At 48.3% G+C, this 19,499-nt stretch overlaps 1 protein-coding gene across 1 annotated transcript in view; it reads right to left on the bottom strand.

The window, feature by feature from the left end:
• The window catches only part of CTNNBL1 (catenin beta like 1), a 168,406-nt gene that overhangs the window by 45,781 nt on the left and 103,126 nt on the right, over window positions 1–19,499 (bottom strand). Inside the window, exon 11 of the mRNA XM_062204184.1 lies at window positions 9,823–10,004. Coding sequence (XP_062060168.1) covers window positions 9,823–10,004 — 182 coding nt within the window. The remainder of the gene's footprint in view (window positions 1–9,822; window positions 10,005–19,499) is intronic.

Here is a 19,499-nt window from a genome sequence, read left to right as displayed (position 1 = left end):
CCCAGGGCATTCACAGGACTTGGAAGAGCCAACATCATCACCCAGACACAGCTCACCTCTCTGGACTGCTGTCACCTCCACACCTCATCACTGACCTGGAAGTGGACGCTGTCTTCTGAAGACACAGCCTAGCTGCCTGCTCTACTAGAACACTCACCTGCGACAACGATGCCTAGGACACAGCGTGTACAAAACAGAAGTCACCAAATCGCAAGTACATCGCGATTCCATTTACATAAAACCACACACACACACACACACACATACACAACCTCTGAAGGTGTCCTGATGTTCTCAGTAATTAAAGGGAGGGGGGGCCCTGGGGATGCTTTTCACTTTCCCTCCAGCCTTGAACATGAATTTTGAATTTTCTACATTAGTTAATTTTGTTTATATTCAGAAAACGCAATAAGGTTGCTTTTAACAAGTCTTCCCAAATGATCCACCATGTTGAGAATCTTCTCTTGGCACAGTGAGAAAGTAAAAAGTACACTTACAAGGCTTGTGCTCTAAGCCTTCTGGCTGGGGTTCTCAACAAGGGCCAAGCAACAGCATCGGGAGCTTTTTAAAACAGAGATGTTCCAGGGCCTGCTATGGCTTGAGTGTGATTTGGTTTCCCAACTCATGCAGACCTTTGAACCCCAAAGTTGTTAAGTTAATGGTACCAAGAGGGTGGAGGCTTAATTCAATTAAGATGTTCAGAGGTGGGCTTGGGGGGAGGTTCTTAGGTCCCTGGGGGCGTATCCTCAGAAGGTAACTCTCCAGAAGGGCTCCCTACCGAACCTGCATTTGGGCCCCTCCTCCCTCCTTCCCCCCACCTTTCTCTTTCTCTGCCTCCTGTCTCACCATGCGTATGACTTGTCCTCTACATGCTCCATGTCCCACCACTGCCGCCCTCTTCAGAGGGGTTCTTGATCTTAAACTTGAACCCCGATACTGTGATCAGAACAGACTTCTTTCTATTCTAAGCAGGCTGTGCCAGGTGTTTCATTGTAGTAGTGCAGGTTAAGGAACAGAGGTTCCAGTCGCAGGGTTTCTGGAAGTGGGGCCCAGGCACATGCATTTTGTTAGCGTCCTTTGAGTGATACCCATGGATCAGGGTGGAAAACTACAGATTTACACCTCATTCTCAAGAGGGGGCCGAAGAGGGAGAACACAGGCCGGAGAGCTGGGGAAGCGTTCAGCTCAAGTCAGCTGCAAAGTAAGGGATAGGGAACGGCACTGAGCAGCGAGCGTGGAGGCCCCGAGCAGATGCACACCACGGGCAGACACACCCGAGGTCTGTAACCAGGGGTGAACAAACGCGACAGCGAAAAACATTCAAGACTGAGAGACGAAGTTTATTTATGCAGTAAAGGGGGCAAAACTATTGATAACCTAGAGACACTGAATGGGAAAAGACACCAAGCAGTTTAAGTCAGGCCCACTACAGCTGAGCAACCTTGATTTATGACTTAAAAAAAGCAAAAACAAAACAGAAGAGCACTGCCTGTGATCCAGGTTTTGCAAAGCACAGGAGAACGCTAGTTCAGTTCCTAGTGTGGCCGAGGACTCGTGGTATGACACGCAGTGTCCGGCTCTCTGAGCCTCAGTGTTCTCGCTGTCAAGTGTGGGGAATAACACTCAGCTCAGGGTTACGGTGAGGATGAGGAAATGAGACAACGCAGGGCAAGCCCACCCCAGTGCTAAGGACAGAAAAGGCCCCCCAACGGTAACATCAGGAAGTATATTCCAGTAGAGGTGCTGTGCTGAATTTTAATAAAACAGGGTCCCTGGTTAATTACTGTCCACTTCCTAAGTTATTTCCTCATTTGAGCACTACCTAAAAATGCTGGGGAAATAATCCAAAAGGGCCTGGCTATTTTTCCACTATTGCTTCTACACTGCTGGTATTTGTTTTACTTCTTACAAGGGAGATAATCGCACACTAAACTCTTTCTATAAAATTTAATCAAGATTATAAATGAAAACTAACAGAGTCATATTGACAAAATAACAAATGCATCAGTGGAAAATTCTATTTCCACAATAAGAATTCTGCGAATGCTGCCACTAAGGAGCCAAGACTCTACCTGGCAAAATGAAAAATGCAAAAGAAAAACAGGAGTGATAAATGTTTCTTCATCTTCCCCACCCAAGCCCTCAAAACCAAAATTGAATTTGTGCTAAATTAGCTGAAATAGTCAGAATAACTGAAACTAGTACTAGACCTATGGCTTGTAAAAATTTGGGGGGCAGTCTTCCTAGCATAACAATAGAATAACCATCGTAAGAGCAATGACTAAGCACATCTAATGAACGCTTACTAGGAGCCAGTACTGTCCTAAGCACTGTCCATTGATTAGCTCAGTTAATTAACCCTCACAACAGCTCTGCAGGGTCCTTCCAGGCCTGGCTTTGCTTAACTACGTAATCTCTCACTCCACGCTCTATTCACCGAGGACTGGTGCCAGGCTGGTCTCAGAGGACACTCCTGGGAAGCTCCGTAAAATGCAGCTCCACTTCATGCAGGCTGGTGGAAGGGGGAATCTGAGCACACTCCGGAAGATGGACTGCATTTTCAACCGGATCCCAGCTGATGCTGATGGGCAGCTAGTTTTTAGGCTCACTGCAGCCTGCGCCTCCTAACTTCCAGTTTATCTGTGCTGCCTTCTCCCCTGGACATCCTCTACCTGGCTAACTTCTGCCAAAGCTTTGGCTCTGGGGCCACATTTCTAAGGGGGGGCTGTTTGTAACCTGCACCTGCCCTGTCACCATCCAGGTTAGACAAGAAGTGCTCCTCAGTGCTTCCACAGTGCCTCCCAGTCCATCCACCTCTGTGCCTTGTAATATAAATGCAGGTTTCTATGACTGTCTCCCTAGCTGAGCGGTGAGCTCACTTACCCTCCACTTCTACCTTGTACTATAAATGCAGGTTTCTGTAACCCTCTAGCTGGGCTGTGAGCTTGTTCGCCTTCCAGCCACAACACCAAGCCTGCAACAAAGCAGGGCCCGGTGGTTTGTTTAACGAAAGAACGAGCCACGTCTCACTGACCTTCCTGCGGGGCTCCTATCTGAAGAGAAGCAGACCCTGTGTGAGGGCAGTCGAGAATGGGAGCTTCAGATGGGAACAGAAGGCTAGGCAGATGCCTTGTCCAAGAGGTAACGAATTTTAACAGGGCTGGCATGGCTGGCATCACAACTGAGGGGCCAGGCTAACCGGCCATCGCGATACGCAGCAGCTGTCCCGTGTCTCTGGTCGCTGTCGCTTAGACCCAGCCTGTCCACATTCAGAGTCCTGGTTCACAGCTGGACTTCACACCCACAGAAGCCGAGGAGCTGGCATCCTACATGTAAACAGGAAAACTGGGAGGAGCAGGGAGCCTGGGCTATTTTGGAAAGGAGGCTGACAGGCAGGAACTATATTACCATTTATTCAGTGTCTCTGTGCCAGAGGCCACGCAGGGTCTCACCATCATTATTCAGCGCACAACACTCAGAGAAAGCTTCTAACAGGCCTGTTTGATTGAGGGGGAATTCGAGGTCCGGAGAGAAGAAATAACTTGCCCGAGGCCACCAGCTGGCTTGTGGCAGACCCGGGATTTGAAACGAGGTCTCTCTGCCCACAAAGACAATCCTCCTGCGGCTCTGTGCTGCCTCTGGGTCACCAGCCAGAGGACCACAGGGACCACTACTCAGCGTCTCAAGAAGCTTCAGAAGCAAACCCAGGCACGAATTCTGCGTCGCTCACTTGCTAAAAGGATTTTGGAAACTGAGATTCATTTGTAAAAAGAAGAGAAAATGGCTAATTCATAAAGTATGGATCCCTGCAAGGCCCAAAGCTGTCGGTAGGTGTCCAATAAATGTGAGCTGGTCGTGAGCCGACCCTTCCCCCTTGCCCCCAAAGCTGCTTTCAGGATAGAAGCTACAGCCACCTTCTGTCCGTGTCCTACTTCCACACTGTGCCCAACTCGGGGGACACCTGTGGGTAGGTAACTCCCTCCCACAACTTGAACCTGTTAGCAAACCAGAGGTGCAACACTCAAAGTCAACCCCTCTGGCCCAATAAGAGGAGCCCCAGAGCCAAACACACTGCTGACTTCAGCATCCCTACATTTTGTCATCCAAGGTCAGGAGTGAGACAACCAGCTGCAGGGGGTGGAGAGGAACTGATCCAGAAACCGTTCACTTATAAGGTTTTCAAAGAGCAACAAAACCCAGCAAGACATTTTCACCCTTGTTTAACACCAAGTGCCTGTCAGTCCACACGTGACGCCATTCTGGAAATACTGTTCACTCCTCTCTCACGTTCTGACCACTATAACCAACTCGTTGTGATTTTCAATCTTGGGGAACATAAAGATGGGGAGAGAAAACTAGGATTCCCTGTTTATAGGCTATTTAGAGGAAGAGCGCGGTCCCTCCGGGGAGGTTTTCATCTTAGATTCCCTGTGGGACGGCCATGCTTATGGCCCACGGGAACTGGCAGCTTCAGGGAGAAGAATTTCTTCAGGTGCTTTCTTCCAAATACCAACAGAGAAGGAACAGGAATACACACTGGAAACCTAGCCTCATTCCAGCCACGGATACTAAGAAAGAGACACTGTGCAAACCACTGATCTCTATTATTTCATCTATTCTGCACATGTCACCCTTAAAAGATAGATCCTAACAGTATCCCCATGTTACAATTGGAGACATATAAGCTCAGAGAGGTTAAGCAACTTTCCCAAAGTGACACAGCTGGTAAATGACCAGGATCAGGACATCAACCTGGGAGCTGGTGTTGTGCTGTAGGGGGTAAAGCTGCTGCCTGCAATGCAGCTCATGGTAAAGTCACACCTCGGTTAACACGCAAGAACACTCTGAGTTCTACAATGCTCCTGTCAGCACGTGGCCCCATCGTGGTTGCAGCCAATACCGTGGTACACAGGCGCTAAACACATTCATTCATTCATTCATTCATTCACCCAATAGCTACTAGTGCCTACATGCACCCAGCACTAGGACAGGCAGAAATGCCCAACAATTCCACCAAGCCATTTTGCTGTTTGCTCCTGATAACAACATGTGCAGTTTGCAAAAATAAGAAACTGTCAGAGCACCCAAAGTACAACCAAGGTCTTGTGATCAAGAACTCCTTCAACTTCACCAGCAATCTAGGGAAGAACAGACCATGAGAGTAGACACCAAAGGCAATGACTTTGTGAACCCAGGTTTGTGATTAGAAACTAAAGAGAACGGGAAGCCCCGTCAGTCATTCCCTGCCCTATGACCTGAAGTCAAGATGTCGTTCAGTCTCACAATCTCCCCATCTTCAGAACCAGAAGGGCCTGTCAGGCTCAAATCTCATCAGCTGGGTAAGGCCACGCCCACACACGCTGAATACAGGCATTGACAAGTGACAGGGACCTGGTTGGCTGAAATCCCAGCTCCTTTGTTTCAACTTGTAGCGTCTCCTTTTCCCCCAAAATGTCATCCTCTCCGAGCACTCCCATTCCCTTGCTCACTTCGGCAGTGACGTACTCTCGTCTGCTATGTTTATATAATGGCTGACACCGTTTTGTGGTAAATATCTGTGAAATTGCCTTTCTCTCTGTTCTTACACTGCGAATTTGCTGCAGGCTGGGAGTGTCTCTCTTACCTGGGCGGTAGCTTTGAGGGAAACTGAGAGACTGAAGCAGAGAGATTTACTAAGGCTCCAGTGAAGTTCGGGAGAGGTGATGAGGGCAGAGAGCACCAACGGTGAGGACTGATCCTAGGACTTCTGTTCAGGTAGGTGGGAAGGATTAGGGCTAAGCAGGGGCCTTGGGTCGAGGATGGTGCCACTTGCTGGGAAAAGGGAAGCAGAAAAGACTGGGGGCTGTAAAGGAATGGGTATGGTTTTGCACAAGCAAAAAAAAAAAAAAAAAGCAAGTGTGAATCTATGGTAGACTTGTCTGGTCTGCAGGTCATGACCTGTGCCAACTATAGCTCAGGAGAGGGAATGAGGTTGACCATCTGGGGGCAACGATGGCAGAGAAATGGAGTTACAGCTGCAGGGGAGTGTGAGGAGGGCAAGGAGCCGGGCACACATGGCAGTCTATGGGACAGTGAACACCAGAGGCCAGGCAGAGGACGAGGGTCTGCAGAGGGAACCCAGGAAGGAGCAACCCTCCCGCGGTGGCAGGCATTCCCCTCGTTCTGTCCCACAGGGTCTCTGTCACACTGGCACACAGCAGGAGCCCCAGTGAATGCTGGCGCCCAACAATGCCGTGGCATGAACACAGCCCACCAGAGAGACTTCAGCAGACTCTTTAACCCTGGAGGGTGGCCTGGGAGCTCTGGCCTGCACTTCTTGCTGTTAGGAGCCCAAAAAGCACAAGGCACCTCTGTGCTCTCCGACACGTGGTGTCCACCAGAATCGCTAAGAATTCTCTGCAGATGACAGAAAACTATTCCTGAAAGCACTGACCTGTGATCAACAGCTGTCACTGGTGATGAGGCAAAAATGTGTGCACACGCCCAGCACGTCCAGCGCACACCTACACACTGCTTGGGAGCTCACTCCCGTGAAGCTCGTAACAGCCTCCGGGGGAACCATGTTAAAACAGCGCAATTAACTAGAACGGCTACAAACTCAATAACTCACCTACCTAATGAGGCAATCCAAGGAAAATTGGACCTATTTTAATAAGAATTTCAGAGAGAGACAAGCAGGAAAGGTCAGATGCCATTTCTGGATCCCAGCTCTTCTCTTCTTCCCTCCTTTTCTGAAGCAGTTAATAGCGAGCACACAACAGAGACGCTGCTGTTCTTTACAAAACCTAGGAGGCCGCCAGTCACGCTGCTGCACCCCTGGGCAAACCATTTCTCTCCAGCCCATCCCCCACGCTAAGTGCTTTCCTGATCTATTTCTGAAGGTTTTATTATGCAAACCTGAATGGATTTCAATTACAGTAATTCTTTCCCTTCTCTACCCCAACTCTGGAAAGAGGGAATAAATTACTAGCAATTCTAGGTTAAAGGGTGGCTTTTGCTTCTTCCACCCCCACTCTAGCTCTAGAGTCACCTTTAATCTAGAAGTTCTCTTCTCTGGACACCCCCACCCCCACCCCAGGTGGCTTTGGGAGCACGGACAGCGGTCCCCACATCACCCTGCTATGTAGCATGGCACTTCTCTCCACATCCCCACCAAGAAGGGGTTGGCCCATTTTCATACAGTTATCACTGGACAATTTAACTGCAGGCCAGTAACCCTAGACGCTCCTAGCCCTTCCACAGTCAAGATGTGGGCAGACTCTGCCTGGCCTCCCCCTCACCTCTTGGAAGGCCAGGGAGACAGAAGTAGAGGCAGTTTTGCCAGCAGCAAGAACCCCCATTTCTGATGCGCCCTATCTACCCAGGGTCCATGCTGAGCGCCCAGACGCCACCTCCCTGTACCCTCACAATGCCCCGTATGGCAGACTCCTCTCTCACTATTTCACAGAGGCGGCAGCTGAGATGGGAGTGTGGTCACTTGCCCTGGACGGCAGGGTTAGATAAGCTGCTGACCCAGGCTATACTGCTGCTCCTGCAGGAACCTGGGGAAGCTCTGAGAAGTGACAGGGAGCAGACACCAGGCACACTGGAGCAGGATGGATGCTGAAGCAGGACGTGAGGCCAGCCCTGAGGCCGGACCAGAGAGACAGACGGGGGAGTATGCGGGCAAAGCAGGGATCTGAAGGGTGACGAAAAGGTAGCCAGGCAGCCAGGTCAGAGAGCATCCCTGAAAATGGAGGCAGGAGTGCAGAGAGGCGGTCTGGGGGCAGGAGTGGGCTGGGCACAGAGACTCCTGACCTCAGTCTCCTGTGCTCTGGCTTGGCACACACCTGCTGCACTTACATCAGAAGGTCCAGTGCACGGAGAGCCACCAGAGCACAGAACTTGCCCAGAGGGTGAGACAGGCCTAAGAAAGCTTGCAGTGGGCCCCGCCCCCGCTCACGGACCAAGGGCCAATTTGCCAGGAGCAGCAGCAGCTGGCTGGGGTGGCAGGGCGCATTCTCCTTGGGGTTCTGTTCTGCCGTCTGGGTGCTGGTGTAGTCCGGAGGCAGAACTCGTCGGCAGCAGCCGTTAGAGTCCAAACGTGCCTTCCAGGAGCTGTCTTACCAAGCCATTGCCCTCACTAATACAATGTTATCAAACTCCTAATGCAGGTACTCCAAAGCCAATGTACTGTTGCCAGCACGCCACCGGGCACATTTTTCAGGAGGAAAACAGCTGCTCGTTGAATCTGTCACTTCCCTCGTCCCAGCACCATGCACACAGAGCAGGAGCCTGCCAGGGGCTGCTTCCCTTCACACCCTCTTCAAGCTCAACGTGAAGCAGCAAGTGTCTCAGCGGGAGCCAGCTGGTCAGCCACAGCCCAGGCCCGGAGGAGCTCCCGGGCTCAGAGGGCAACCTTGGCAGCCAGGGCCTGGGCCTCAAAGCCTGACGGTGCAGATGTCAGAGCTTCTAGCGCACCACTCTGCTTCCCTTGTACTGACCAGGAAGGGCAATGCGGCGCAGGGAAGTTAAGCAGGGGGGTCAAAAGTCACACGCTAATTAGCTGCAGAACCACAGCGTGATCCTTCCTCATCCACAAAGAATGAGGAAACCACCCTCTACTCCACAGGCTGTGAGGACTAAATAAGACATTAAAAATTCCAGCAAGGCCAGCAATGTGCTGGGTTGGCAGTGAACCGTGACTGTCTGCATGATTTTACCTCCTGGAGCTCCAGGATCCCCTGGCTTCATGTTGCTGAATTACACTGGGGAAAGACAGAGACCCACGCAGGGTTTAGTGCGTTTACAGCTAATGTGTGGTCAGTACCGGAGCTGAATTAAGCTGGAGTCTCTACTTGCTCTCAGAGCTCTAGTCCACAGGTTTTTGCACCGCCACTCTCTGCTGCCTCTGATGAGCTGAGCTGATCAGACATGGCATCCCTAGAAGTGACCACCGAGGACAGGTCACATCACTTTCCCTTTAGCCACTCCTGGCTGTGAGAGACTAAGCCGAGTTGGTTTGAGGAGGCATAGACAGAGCTCTCAAACTTTGATCCGAGAATGCAAAAGACCCTGCAGATTACTTCTGTCAAACCCTGGCCACTGGACAACTGTGACTTCTGACAAGACAGGCAGAGCAGCCGCTACCAGCTCAGGTTCTCCTCCTGTCCTTGCACACGAGCCCCTTGCTCCCCTCCGTGTCCTTCTCACCCTTCAGAACAACCATCCCACCATGCAGATTCCTCAGCACAAGTGTCTGCCAGCCTCCGGCAGACCTGTCAACACTCATAAATCCCTGGCCTTCCAGATTGCACTGCGGCTGTCTGTCGGGGGGGGGGGGGGGGGGGGCGCAGCAGGTCACCAGACAATAGGAGGGCCAGACCGGCCTGGCAGTAACTACTCCGGTTACAGCGTCACAATTCATGGCAGCATTTTGCTGGGAGTGTGCACCATCGGGGAGGAGAAACATAAAAAGGGGAGCCTGGGCTGTAAATGGTTTATTTCGGCAATTCCTGATGTTGGCTGAATCATACTTTAATACAGAAATACATGAAAGCACCACTCTGGAGGTGACTTGTGCTGCCACCTCATTACTCTTTTCAAAAGGGTCTTCCATCAGAGAGACACCTCGCTACAAATTACGGGGAGCAAAACAAACCCTCCACACTCGGGCCGAAAGGAAACACGACCACCAGGATTCACACAGCAGCGAGGCCAGCAGTGCCCCAGGGGCTCAGGGCCACCTTTCCGTGTCTGCTCCCCGAGAGGCTGCTACGGTGGCTGTCACGTCCCCCTCCCCTCCTGCACCGACACTCAGCCCACCCGTCCAGTGAGTCCTACCTTCGTGCTCCTTCTCAGTGGTTCCAACTTTCTTGATCTTCCTGGGGGACTTCATGAAGAGAGGGAAGATGGTTCGCAAGCCAAGAATGTCAACGAACTTGTGGCAGTTGTCCGTGCCTTCGGGGCCAATCATGGCGTGGTCCAGCACTTTGAGTGCGCTGCTCCGCGAGATCTTCTTTTCCCTACCAACAAAAAAGGTTTCACAGATGGCATTTTGTCGGGGGAAGTTCTAGTGTTTAAAGAAAAGAAACCTAAAAAATAATTTGCTACACTGCTCACTATAATGGGGGAGAAAAAAGAAAACAGAAAACAACTTAAATGCCCACTAAGGAGAAAAGGGCTACCTGATGGTCTATTCAATCAGAATATTACATGCTTTTTAACAATCAGGGCACTCTGTAATAGGATGGACAAATTCTTCTGTGTCAGAATAATACACACAAAGGTAATTTTCAAAATCCTAGAGGAAGCCTTATAACAGTTCCGTGAAAAATATGCATTTAAAAAGACTGGGAGGAAATAGGGGCGGGGTCTGCCTCCAGAGTCAGGAGGCCTGTTTCCTGATCTGAGTGCCTGGGTTCAATGTCCAGCTCTGACTCCAGCTTCTTGCCAATGCAGACCCTGGAGGCAGTGGTGGTGGTGCAAGTGAGTGGGTTGCTACCACCCAGGTGGGAGACCTGGAATAAATTTCTAGGTAGTACCTTGGCACCTAGCCCAGGCGGGGCTATTGGGGATTGAACCAGTGAAGGGAACACACTCTCTCTCTCTCTGTGTGTTTATCTATATATCTCTCTGTATTTCTGGCTCTCAGATAAATAAATAAGACTGGAAAGAAATAAATCAAAATGCTAAGAGAGATCATTTCAAGATAATGAGATTAAAGATGATTTTTAAAATTAAGTTATTTATTTGAGAGGTAGAGTTTCAGACAGAGAGAGGGAGAGAAAGAGAGAGAGGTCTTCCATCCACTGGTTCACTCCCCAGATGGCTGCAACAGCCCGAGCTAGGCCAATCCAAAGCCAGGAGCCACGGGCTTCTTCCTGATCTCCCACAGAGTGCAGAGCCCCCAAGAACTTGGACCGTCTTCTGTTGCTTTCCCAGGCTGTAGCAGAGAGCTGGATTGGAAGTGGAGCAGCTGGGACTTGAAGTGGTGCCCATATGGGATGCCGGCACTGCAGGTGGCAGCTTTACTCTCTAGGCCACAGCGCTGGCCCCTTTTTCTTTGTTTGAAAACCATAAACTCCCATCTAAGGCTTTCCTCATCTCTCTAACAGTTTTACTGATACAATTCACCCATTTAAAACATACAACTCAGTGGGCTCCAGTGTATTCAGTCATGTGTAAGCCCCACAGGCAATTACAGTGCGTGTGCAGAGTAACAGTGGCCCCTTGAGCTATCACCCCCTCCCGCCCCCCCACCCCACCCCAATCCAGCCTCAGCCCTAAGCAACCACGGATCTACGTGCTGTCTACAGATCTGCCTATTCTGGACATTTCGGGTAAACGGTATCATAATAGGTGTTCTCTTGTGACTGGTCTCTCTCCTACAGGAGCAAGCTTGCAAGGTGCACCCACACTGTAGCGTGGGTAAGAACTTCATTCCTTTTCATGGCTGACTGACAGCTCACTGTATGGATGTGCCACAGTCTCTCTATCCGTTTACCTGTGGACAGACTATCAGCTTGTTTCTACCTTTTGCTATAATGAATAATGTGCTATAAAATTTATGTACAAGTTTTTGTCCGGACATGCTTTGGTTTCTCTTGGGCATGTGTATGCCCGAGAGTAAAACTGCTGGGCCACGTGGTGAACTCGTGTTTATCCCTGTGAAGGACTGTCGGACTGCTCTCCAAAGCGGCCGCTTCATTCTCCATTTCCACTAGCAGGGCATAAGGGTTCTGATGTTCCCATATTCTTGCCGTCACTATCATCTTTCTGGTTCTAGTCATCCCATTGGATGGGAAGTGGAAACTCATAGTGGTTTTTATTTGCATTTCTCTGATAGCTACTGACTACAAACATCTTTTCATGTGCTTCTTCACCATTTATCTGTCTTCTTTGGAGCTCTATCTATTCAGATGCCTTGCTGTTTAAAAAAATTTCATTAATTATCTTTTACTGAGTTGGAAGAGTTTTTTTTTTTTTTTAAACTTTTATAGCGGTTTTCCCCTATAACCACTCTGCCACCCGCAAACGATCCCATCTCCTACTCCCACTCCCATCCCATTCTGCATTGAGATTCATTTTTAATTATCTTTATATACAGAAGATCAACTTAGTATATATTAAGGAAAGATTTCAACAGTTTGCACCCACACAGACACACAGAGTACAAAGTACTGTTTGAAGACTAGTTTTACCGTTGATTCTCATAGTACAACACATTAAGGACAGAGGTCCTACATGGGGAGTAAGTGCACAGTGACTCCCGTTGTTGGGAAGAGTTCTTTTTAAGTTCTGGATACAATCCCCTTACCAGACAAACAATTTGCAAATATCATCTCCCATTCTAGGAACCGTCTTTTCACTTTCTTGATAGCATCCTTTGAAGCACCATCATTCTTAATTTTGATGAAGTTAATTTTATCTACTTGTTTTCTCTTGCTGCACGTGCTTTCAGTATTATCTCTAAGAAACCATTACCAAATCCAATGTCACGTCCTGTGTTTTTGTCTGAGAGTTCAACCGCTGTAGTTCTTACATTTAGGTCTTTGATCTACTTTGAGTTCACTCTTGCACACGAGGTGAGGAAACAGTCCAGTTCCGTTCCTCTGTGCGTGGCTATCCACCTGGACGGCCCGGCATCATCTGCCGAGGAGGCCGTTCTTTCCCCGTTCATGGTGCTGGCACCCTTGTTGAAGTCAGTTGGCCACAGATACTTGGTTTTATTTCTGGATTCTTAAAATTATCCCATTGGTTTGTAGATCTATCCTTATGCTAGTACCACAGTCTTATCACCACTGCTGTACAGTAAGTTTTCAAACTGGGAGTCTTTCCACTTTGTTCTTTTAAAGGATTGCCGGACTATTCTGAGCACCTTGCAATTCCATATGAACTCTAGGATTGGCCTGCTCATTTCTAAAATGAAGTTAGCGGGGCTTCTGCTAAGGGTTGTGTTGAATCAGTGGATCACAATGGGGGAGTACTGCCATCTTAATGACATCAGGTTTTCAACCCATGAACATGGGGCGTTTTTCCATTTATTTAGGTCTTTTTAATTTCCTTCAACAATGTTTTATAGTTCTCTGAGTATAAAATTTACATTTCTTTTGTTAGATTTATTCCTAGGTATTTTTTTCTTGATGGAAAATGCACATGATCTTTTAATTCCATGTTTCCATGAACGCTTTGAAGCTCCCTCATGCTATAAATAGAATGGTTTCCTTAGTTTCATTTCTGGATTGTTCACTGCAAATGTAAAGAAACAACACTAATTTCTACGCATTCATCTGATGTCCTGCAACACTGCTAAACTTGTTTACTAGTCTGAAAAACTTTTAGTGAGTTCCTTATTCTTTTCTATTTGTAAGATCATGTTATCTTCAAATAGAGATAATTTTACTTCTTCCTTTCCCGTCTGGATGCCTTTTATTTCAGTGTATTGCCTGATTGCTTTGGTTAGAACCTTCTGGACAAGCCAAAGGGAAGTGGTGAGAGTAGACATCCTGGTCTTGTTGCTGATGAATTAGGGGGAAGCACCCAGTCCTCCACCCTCAAGCACGGGAGCTTGTGGGGTCTCTGTAGCTGCTCTTTGTCAACAATTGAAGACACTGCCTTCTATTCCTGGTTGGCCTACTTTTCTCACGAAAGGATGTTGGATTTTGTCAAACACATTTTGCCATTAGCTTTTCTACTTTTCAGTATCTTTCATTTTTCCAAAATGAACATGTAGTACTTTTTTTTTTTTTTTTTTTGGACAGGTAGAGTTAGACAGTGAGAGAGAGAGACAGAGACAGAGAGGAAGGTCTTCCTTCTGTTGGTTCACCCCCTAAATGGCTGCTACAGCCGGCGCATTGCACCAATCCGAAGCCAGGAGCCAGGTGCTTCCTCCTGGCCTCCCATGCGGGTGCAGGGCCTAAGCACTTGGGCCATCCTCCACTGCCTTCCAGGGCCACAGCAGAGAGCTGGACTGGAAGAGGAGCAACCGGGACAGAATCTGGTGCCCCAACTGGGACTAGAACCGGGGTGCTGGTGCAGCAGGTGGAAGATTAGCCTAGTGAGCCGCGGCGCCGGCCCCAAAATGAACATGTTCTATTTTTTAGAATTAGAAAGGATAAGCTATTTTTGAGGAAAAGAAAATGTGATTTTATCCTGCAAAGCCAGTGGTCATGGAAAAACCTTGCCCCTAGTAACTTCTCTTGTGGATACTTCCCTAGGTAGTATAATTTGCTATCATCTTCCATTATTTTCTTTAGTATTCTCTTGTTAAAGCTAGTAAACCCACCAACCAAGCCAAGACATGGTCTTTACTGAACACATACTCAGCATTGCGATAGAAGAAAAAGAAAACAGATATGGTTTCTGTTTCCAAAAATGTTTAGGGAGACCAGTTCAATATGGAATAATCACAGATAAGTATGTTAGCTTTTTTTTTTTAATTTATTTCCAAGAAGAGTTACAGAGAACAGAGGCAGAGAGAGAGACAGAGAGAGACAGAGAGAGAGACACACACACAGAGAGAGGTCTTCCATCTGATGGTTCACTCCCCAGTTGCAACGGCCAGAGTTGTGCCAATCTGAAGCCAGGAGCCTCCTCCAGGTCTCCCACGCGGGTGCAGGGGCCCAAGGACTTGGCCATCTTCCAATGCTTTCCCAGGTCATAGCAGAGAGCTGGATTGGAAATGGAACAGCAGGGACTTGAACTGGCACCCATATGGGATGCCAGCACTGCAGGTGGCAGTTTTACCCACTATGTCACAGCACCACCCCAAGTATAAGTTAGCTTCTAATTTTCCTCTATGTATAAATTAATCTTCAAACATTTATTGGATAGTTCTCATGTGAAAGATGAAAGATCAGGTCTGGGTTCTCAATGAAGAAATTCCTTAGCACTGAGGGCTAAGGAAATAAAGTGATGTGAAAGGACTGGTGAGGGTGTTTTAGATCAGATCACTAGGGTCATGTGTTGAGATCTGAGTGAGAATATTAATTGGTCATCAATATTTTAGGGGCAAAACATTCAATGCAGAAGGAACAGTATGTACAAAGGCCTCATGGCATAAATGAGCGGATACAGTCAAGAATAAATCGAAGAAGCCCTCATTTGTGGCATGGAGGTTAGTTAAGCTGCAACTTGCAACACCAGCATTTGGTATCGGAGTTCCTGGCTGCTCTGCTTCTGATCCAGTTTCCTGTTAATGTACCTGGGAAGGTGGCACAAGAAGGCCCAAGTACTTGGTCCCTGGATGGAGCTCCTGGCCCCTGGCTTCAGCCTGACCCAGCCCTGGCTCAATCAGCAAATGGATCTCTCCCTCTCTGTCTTCCAATCAATCTTTTTTTTTTTTTTTTAAAGAACAGAAGGTGGCTATGTTTGAAGAATACCAAGGAGCACAGTGTTCGTAGTTTAGATCAGAGAGTGAAACATAGGCTACATCAAATTAGTCCTGCAGGCCACCATAAGGCATCCAAATAAAAAAACAGATTCTAAGAGCAAAGCAGACGCAATTCAACATGCTTGTTCTAAGACTACCAGGGAGAAGTCACACACACAAGGGACCTTCAAAAGTTTGCTAGAAAATGTGCACTGTGAAAAAGCTATGCCTGGATTTCAAACCTTTTTTGTACCAAAATAAGACAGCATCTTTGTCCTAGACCTGGGACTGTCCTGCTTATAGCACTGAAAGTACCACACCTTGGGAAACTCTTCAGTCCTAGGCAAGTGGATAGCTGGCCACCCTGGTGGGTACCAACCTCCAAGAATCCAAAGTATCCTGATTATTCCTACCTTTATTCCTCTTGCTGCAGAAGCAAAACGATCTATAGATACTTACAAGTGACCTTCAACCCAATTACTGAGCTTAAAATAATAATAATGACGATAATAAAAATAAAAGGCCATTAGCGGGCATTTGCTTTTTGCAGCAGGCATTACACTAACTGCTAGGAATTAATTACAAGGCCATTGTCTTTAAGCAATTTAAGACTAGGCAAACAAAAATAATTTCAAAAGCCTGCAGCAACGGAAATAAAGTCCAGGGCAGTGACAGGTAGAGAAAACTCACTTGATCTGTGAGAAGTCAGGAGAGGTGTCAAATGGCAGGTGACTTTGCAACTGGGTCTTATGGCTACTTGCCAGACAGAGATGGGATGGCAATGACACTGGTGGCAATGGTGGGCAAGGCGGGGTGCCAGTTGGGGGAAGAGGCCTCAAGCCAGGGGCAGGCACATGGTCACAACAGGCCCCAAATGAAGACACTGAGAAGGCAAGAGTGGGGTCGGTCAGGGAGGGCCCCTGGTGAATGTATTTTAGAAGGCTTAATCCAGCAGCAGAGTGACAGAGGGACAGGAGTGACAGAGTCTGGGGGCAGGGAGGACATCCGGAGACCAAAGCCACAGTGGAAGTGAGACACGATGCAAGGTCTGACTAAGGCAGGGGCATGAGAAAGGCATGCTGGAGAAGACGGAATTTTAACTATCAGGAGCAGGGTACACGGGGTTTCAAATTCAGTAGGAAAAGGTTTTGTGAATCAAGATGGGATTCTAACAGGAAACTAGAGCAAGAATATGTTTGTTTTCACAGCAGCTGGCCGTTGGCACCGTACTTTACGAGCATGATTTACAAAGGTTCTGACAAGGGCAGATAATCATATGAGCAGAAATTGGGAAACTGAGATGCAATATCCCCCTTGTTGCGTTGCTCCGGAAAAGGCCTCGTGAAATCAACAACGGTCACTGGTCATTTCCCAGGCGTCTCCGGTTTAACCATTCAGCATACATTCAGATCGTCTCGCAACCGAACACAGAATTGTTTGAAATACTAAAGGTCAAGGACTCTGGTTTAGTCGAGTCTTTTTTTCCTGCCTAAGCAAATTCAGCAAACAAAAGATTTTGAAAGTAAAACCCGTCTTCAAGGTAGGCAGTCTAAGACACGTTTAAAGGGGGCAGTAATTGCATATTGATCACCATTTAGGCAAGCTGCATGGAGGTGAACTTTCGAATATTCATTGGGCTGAAGTTCAGGCTTTTAGCGATCAATAGCTGTTTGGCCTGACTTTCTGGGGTTGACTTTATTTGAAATATTTATTCTAGTGGAGGACAAGTAGTTTGTCTTAGTCTTGTCTGGGTTCATCAGGTTGTCGATCATGCCAGGATAGATGTGATCCATGCCAGCCCCTGTAGAACTGGGGGGGGGGGGGGGTCTAGTGGGAAATGGGGGAGTCAGCCACTAACTCCTCTCTGCTCAGGGGAGCCTTCTGATGCACGGGAGACATTTTCTGTTAGTGTTTTAATTAGCTATTTTTCTTTGTCACACAAAACCACTTTTGCAATGAACATGGATTCTGACTATGATTTTCACTGTTCATTTGTTCTTTCATTAAATATTCATGAGGCACCTAACAGGTGCCAGATATTAAGTTAAGGGACAAGGCACAGCTCGTGGCTTCTGAGGAACCTGGTCCACAGCGGACACAGGCGTACAAGCCGTGGGGAGGGGGTGCTGAGACAGTGCAATCCTGCATGGAGGCAAACACAAAGCAGAACAGGAACACAGTAACGCGGGCTGACCATGTCTGAGGCAGGGTGGCCTCACAGGGAAAGGATGCCCAGAGAAGCTCCTGTGAACCTCTTTCCTGGACAGCGGACAAAGAAGCACTTCAGGCAGAGGGAAACACGCCACATGACAGGGCATGAATGAGCGTGGTGGTACGGCTAGAATATGGAGGACAAGAGGGCTGTGGCAGGACATGGAGCCAGCTGATTTACAAAAATTACACATGCCAGAGTACCGGACAGTGTCAAAGGAGGGGCAAGGAGAAGAAAGAGGGAAATGGCACTGAAGGCGAATTAACAGTAGACTGGGGGTGGAAAAGGCTGGGCTGTGACTGAACCTGAGATGCCTCTGGGACGCGGCTGTGACGTCCAGCTTGGACTAAGTGGGTCTACAGTCCAGGAATGAGTCCAGCGATGGAGGAAAATGTGGAAGAATAATTGAATTCATCACGCGAATAAGACTATCCTGAGAAGGTACAGAAAAAAATACAGGGAAGAGGAACAGAAGCCTGGCATAAACTTATCCGAAGGGCAAGTGAAAGGGTCATGTACTTTCTCTCCCTGGCCAACGAAAACTGAGGAATTAAAACAATCAACACGTGGCAGGTATTCTTTCAAAGATACCATGGACCAAAAATTAATTCCGGCAGGAAGTCTGGACAATGCCGTGAGATAATTTTTGCTTGCTTTACAATGTGCAGGACAAAGTTCACTTCCTTTAGAGGCCCCACAATAAGAGGCGGCTTCACAGGATGCAGCATTTCAATGAATTAGGCAGTGAGATCAATACGACCATGGCCGATCTCCAGTTACCAACACGGTGTCGCCAAATGGGGGGGGGGGGGGGGGACGTGCACACTCAGTTCTCAGGAGCCTGTGTGAGCCAAACACTTCACTGCTCAGGCCTTGCCTTCTCCCACCACAGACCTCAGGCATGGCCATGTGACTCTGCACAGCCAATGGAATGCAGTGTGACAGATCCATCTTCAGAGGAAAAGCTGTAAGATTTATTGCGCTGTGCAGTCTTCCCCTGTGCCATTAGAGATGCACGTCCCATTAAGCACTGCTCCTTCAGCTTAAACCTGGAATAAGGGAAGTGTGAGCACAGCCTCCTCCGGCCAGTGACGGATGCATCACGCATGGACAACAGCCGCTCGCCACTGAACGTCCTTGCGATTTAAGGTTGTTATTGCAACAACACTTCGCTGACAACTGATATGTAATACAGCAAAATTACTAAATATAAGATCAGCACAAAAGTTAATTGCATTACTACCCACTGGCAATAAAGAATAAGAAAATGTAGCTTGAAGTATAATATACCACTAGACTTCCACTCCAGGCAAAAATGGAGTAATGGACTGGATTGCCATCACCCCCATAGAGGCCAGTGGGGAAAAAAGTGGAAAAATTTGCAGAACATTGGCTTTCAGACACTTGATATCAGCCAGCACAGGACAGTGAACTGAGAGAAGTCCATGCTTGCCATGAACCTAACTGTCGCCCTGGAGACTCTAGTTCTCAGAGCAGGGAGGGGACGGGGCTGTGAGACGGGGAGGGCAGGGCAGCTGTGTCCATGGGCAAAGGAGCAGGGCGGAGTGCTGCACAGACCTGCAGGGGCCCCTTCCAGTCTTCAGCCCTGAGCAGCACGCGCAGCTGTGACGACTCTCTGGCTGCAGAGAAGATGCCCCGGGAGAAGTAGGGCAGCAACCCCCACAGCGCCGGAGAGCTGGGAACAGTTGGTGCTCCCACGGGTTACGGCAGAGACCCCGTTAATTCAAAGGGCATCAGACTGAGCACCAAGAACAGTACTGCTTCGGTAATGAGGCAAAGTTAGGCACACACTAAAGATCGGCTTGGCCCTGCCTAACACCAAGCTTCAATGACCAAACTATTTCCAGTCTCACATTCTAGACTAGCATTCAAGAATGTTTATAGGAATAAAAACAAATCCATCCAACAAGGTAA

Source organism: Lepus europaeus, chromosome 10 (assembly GCF_033115175.1).
Source record: "Lepus europaeus isolate LE1 chromosome 10, mLepTim1.pri, whole genome shotgun sequence".
Taxonomy (NCBI): domain Eukaryota; kingdom Metazoa; phylum Chordata; class Mammalia; order Lagomorpha; family Leporidae; genus Lepus; species Lepus europaeus.
Note: the sequence above shows the minus strand (reverse complement) of the source record. Positions and strands in the feature narration are given on the sequence as shown.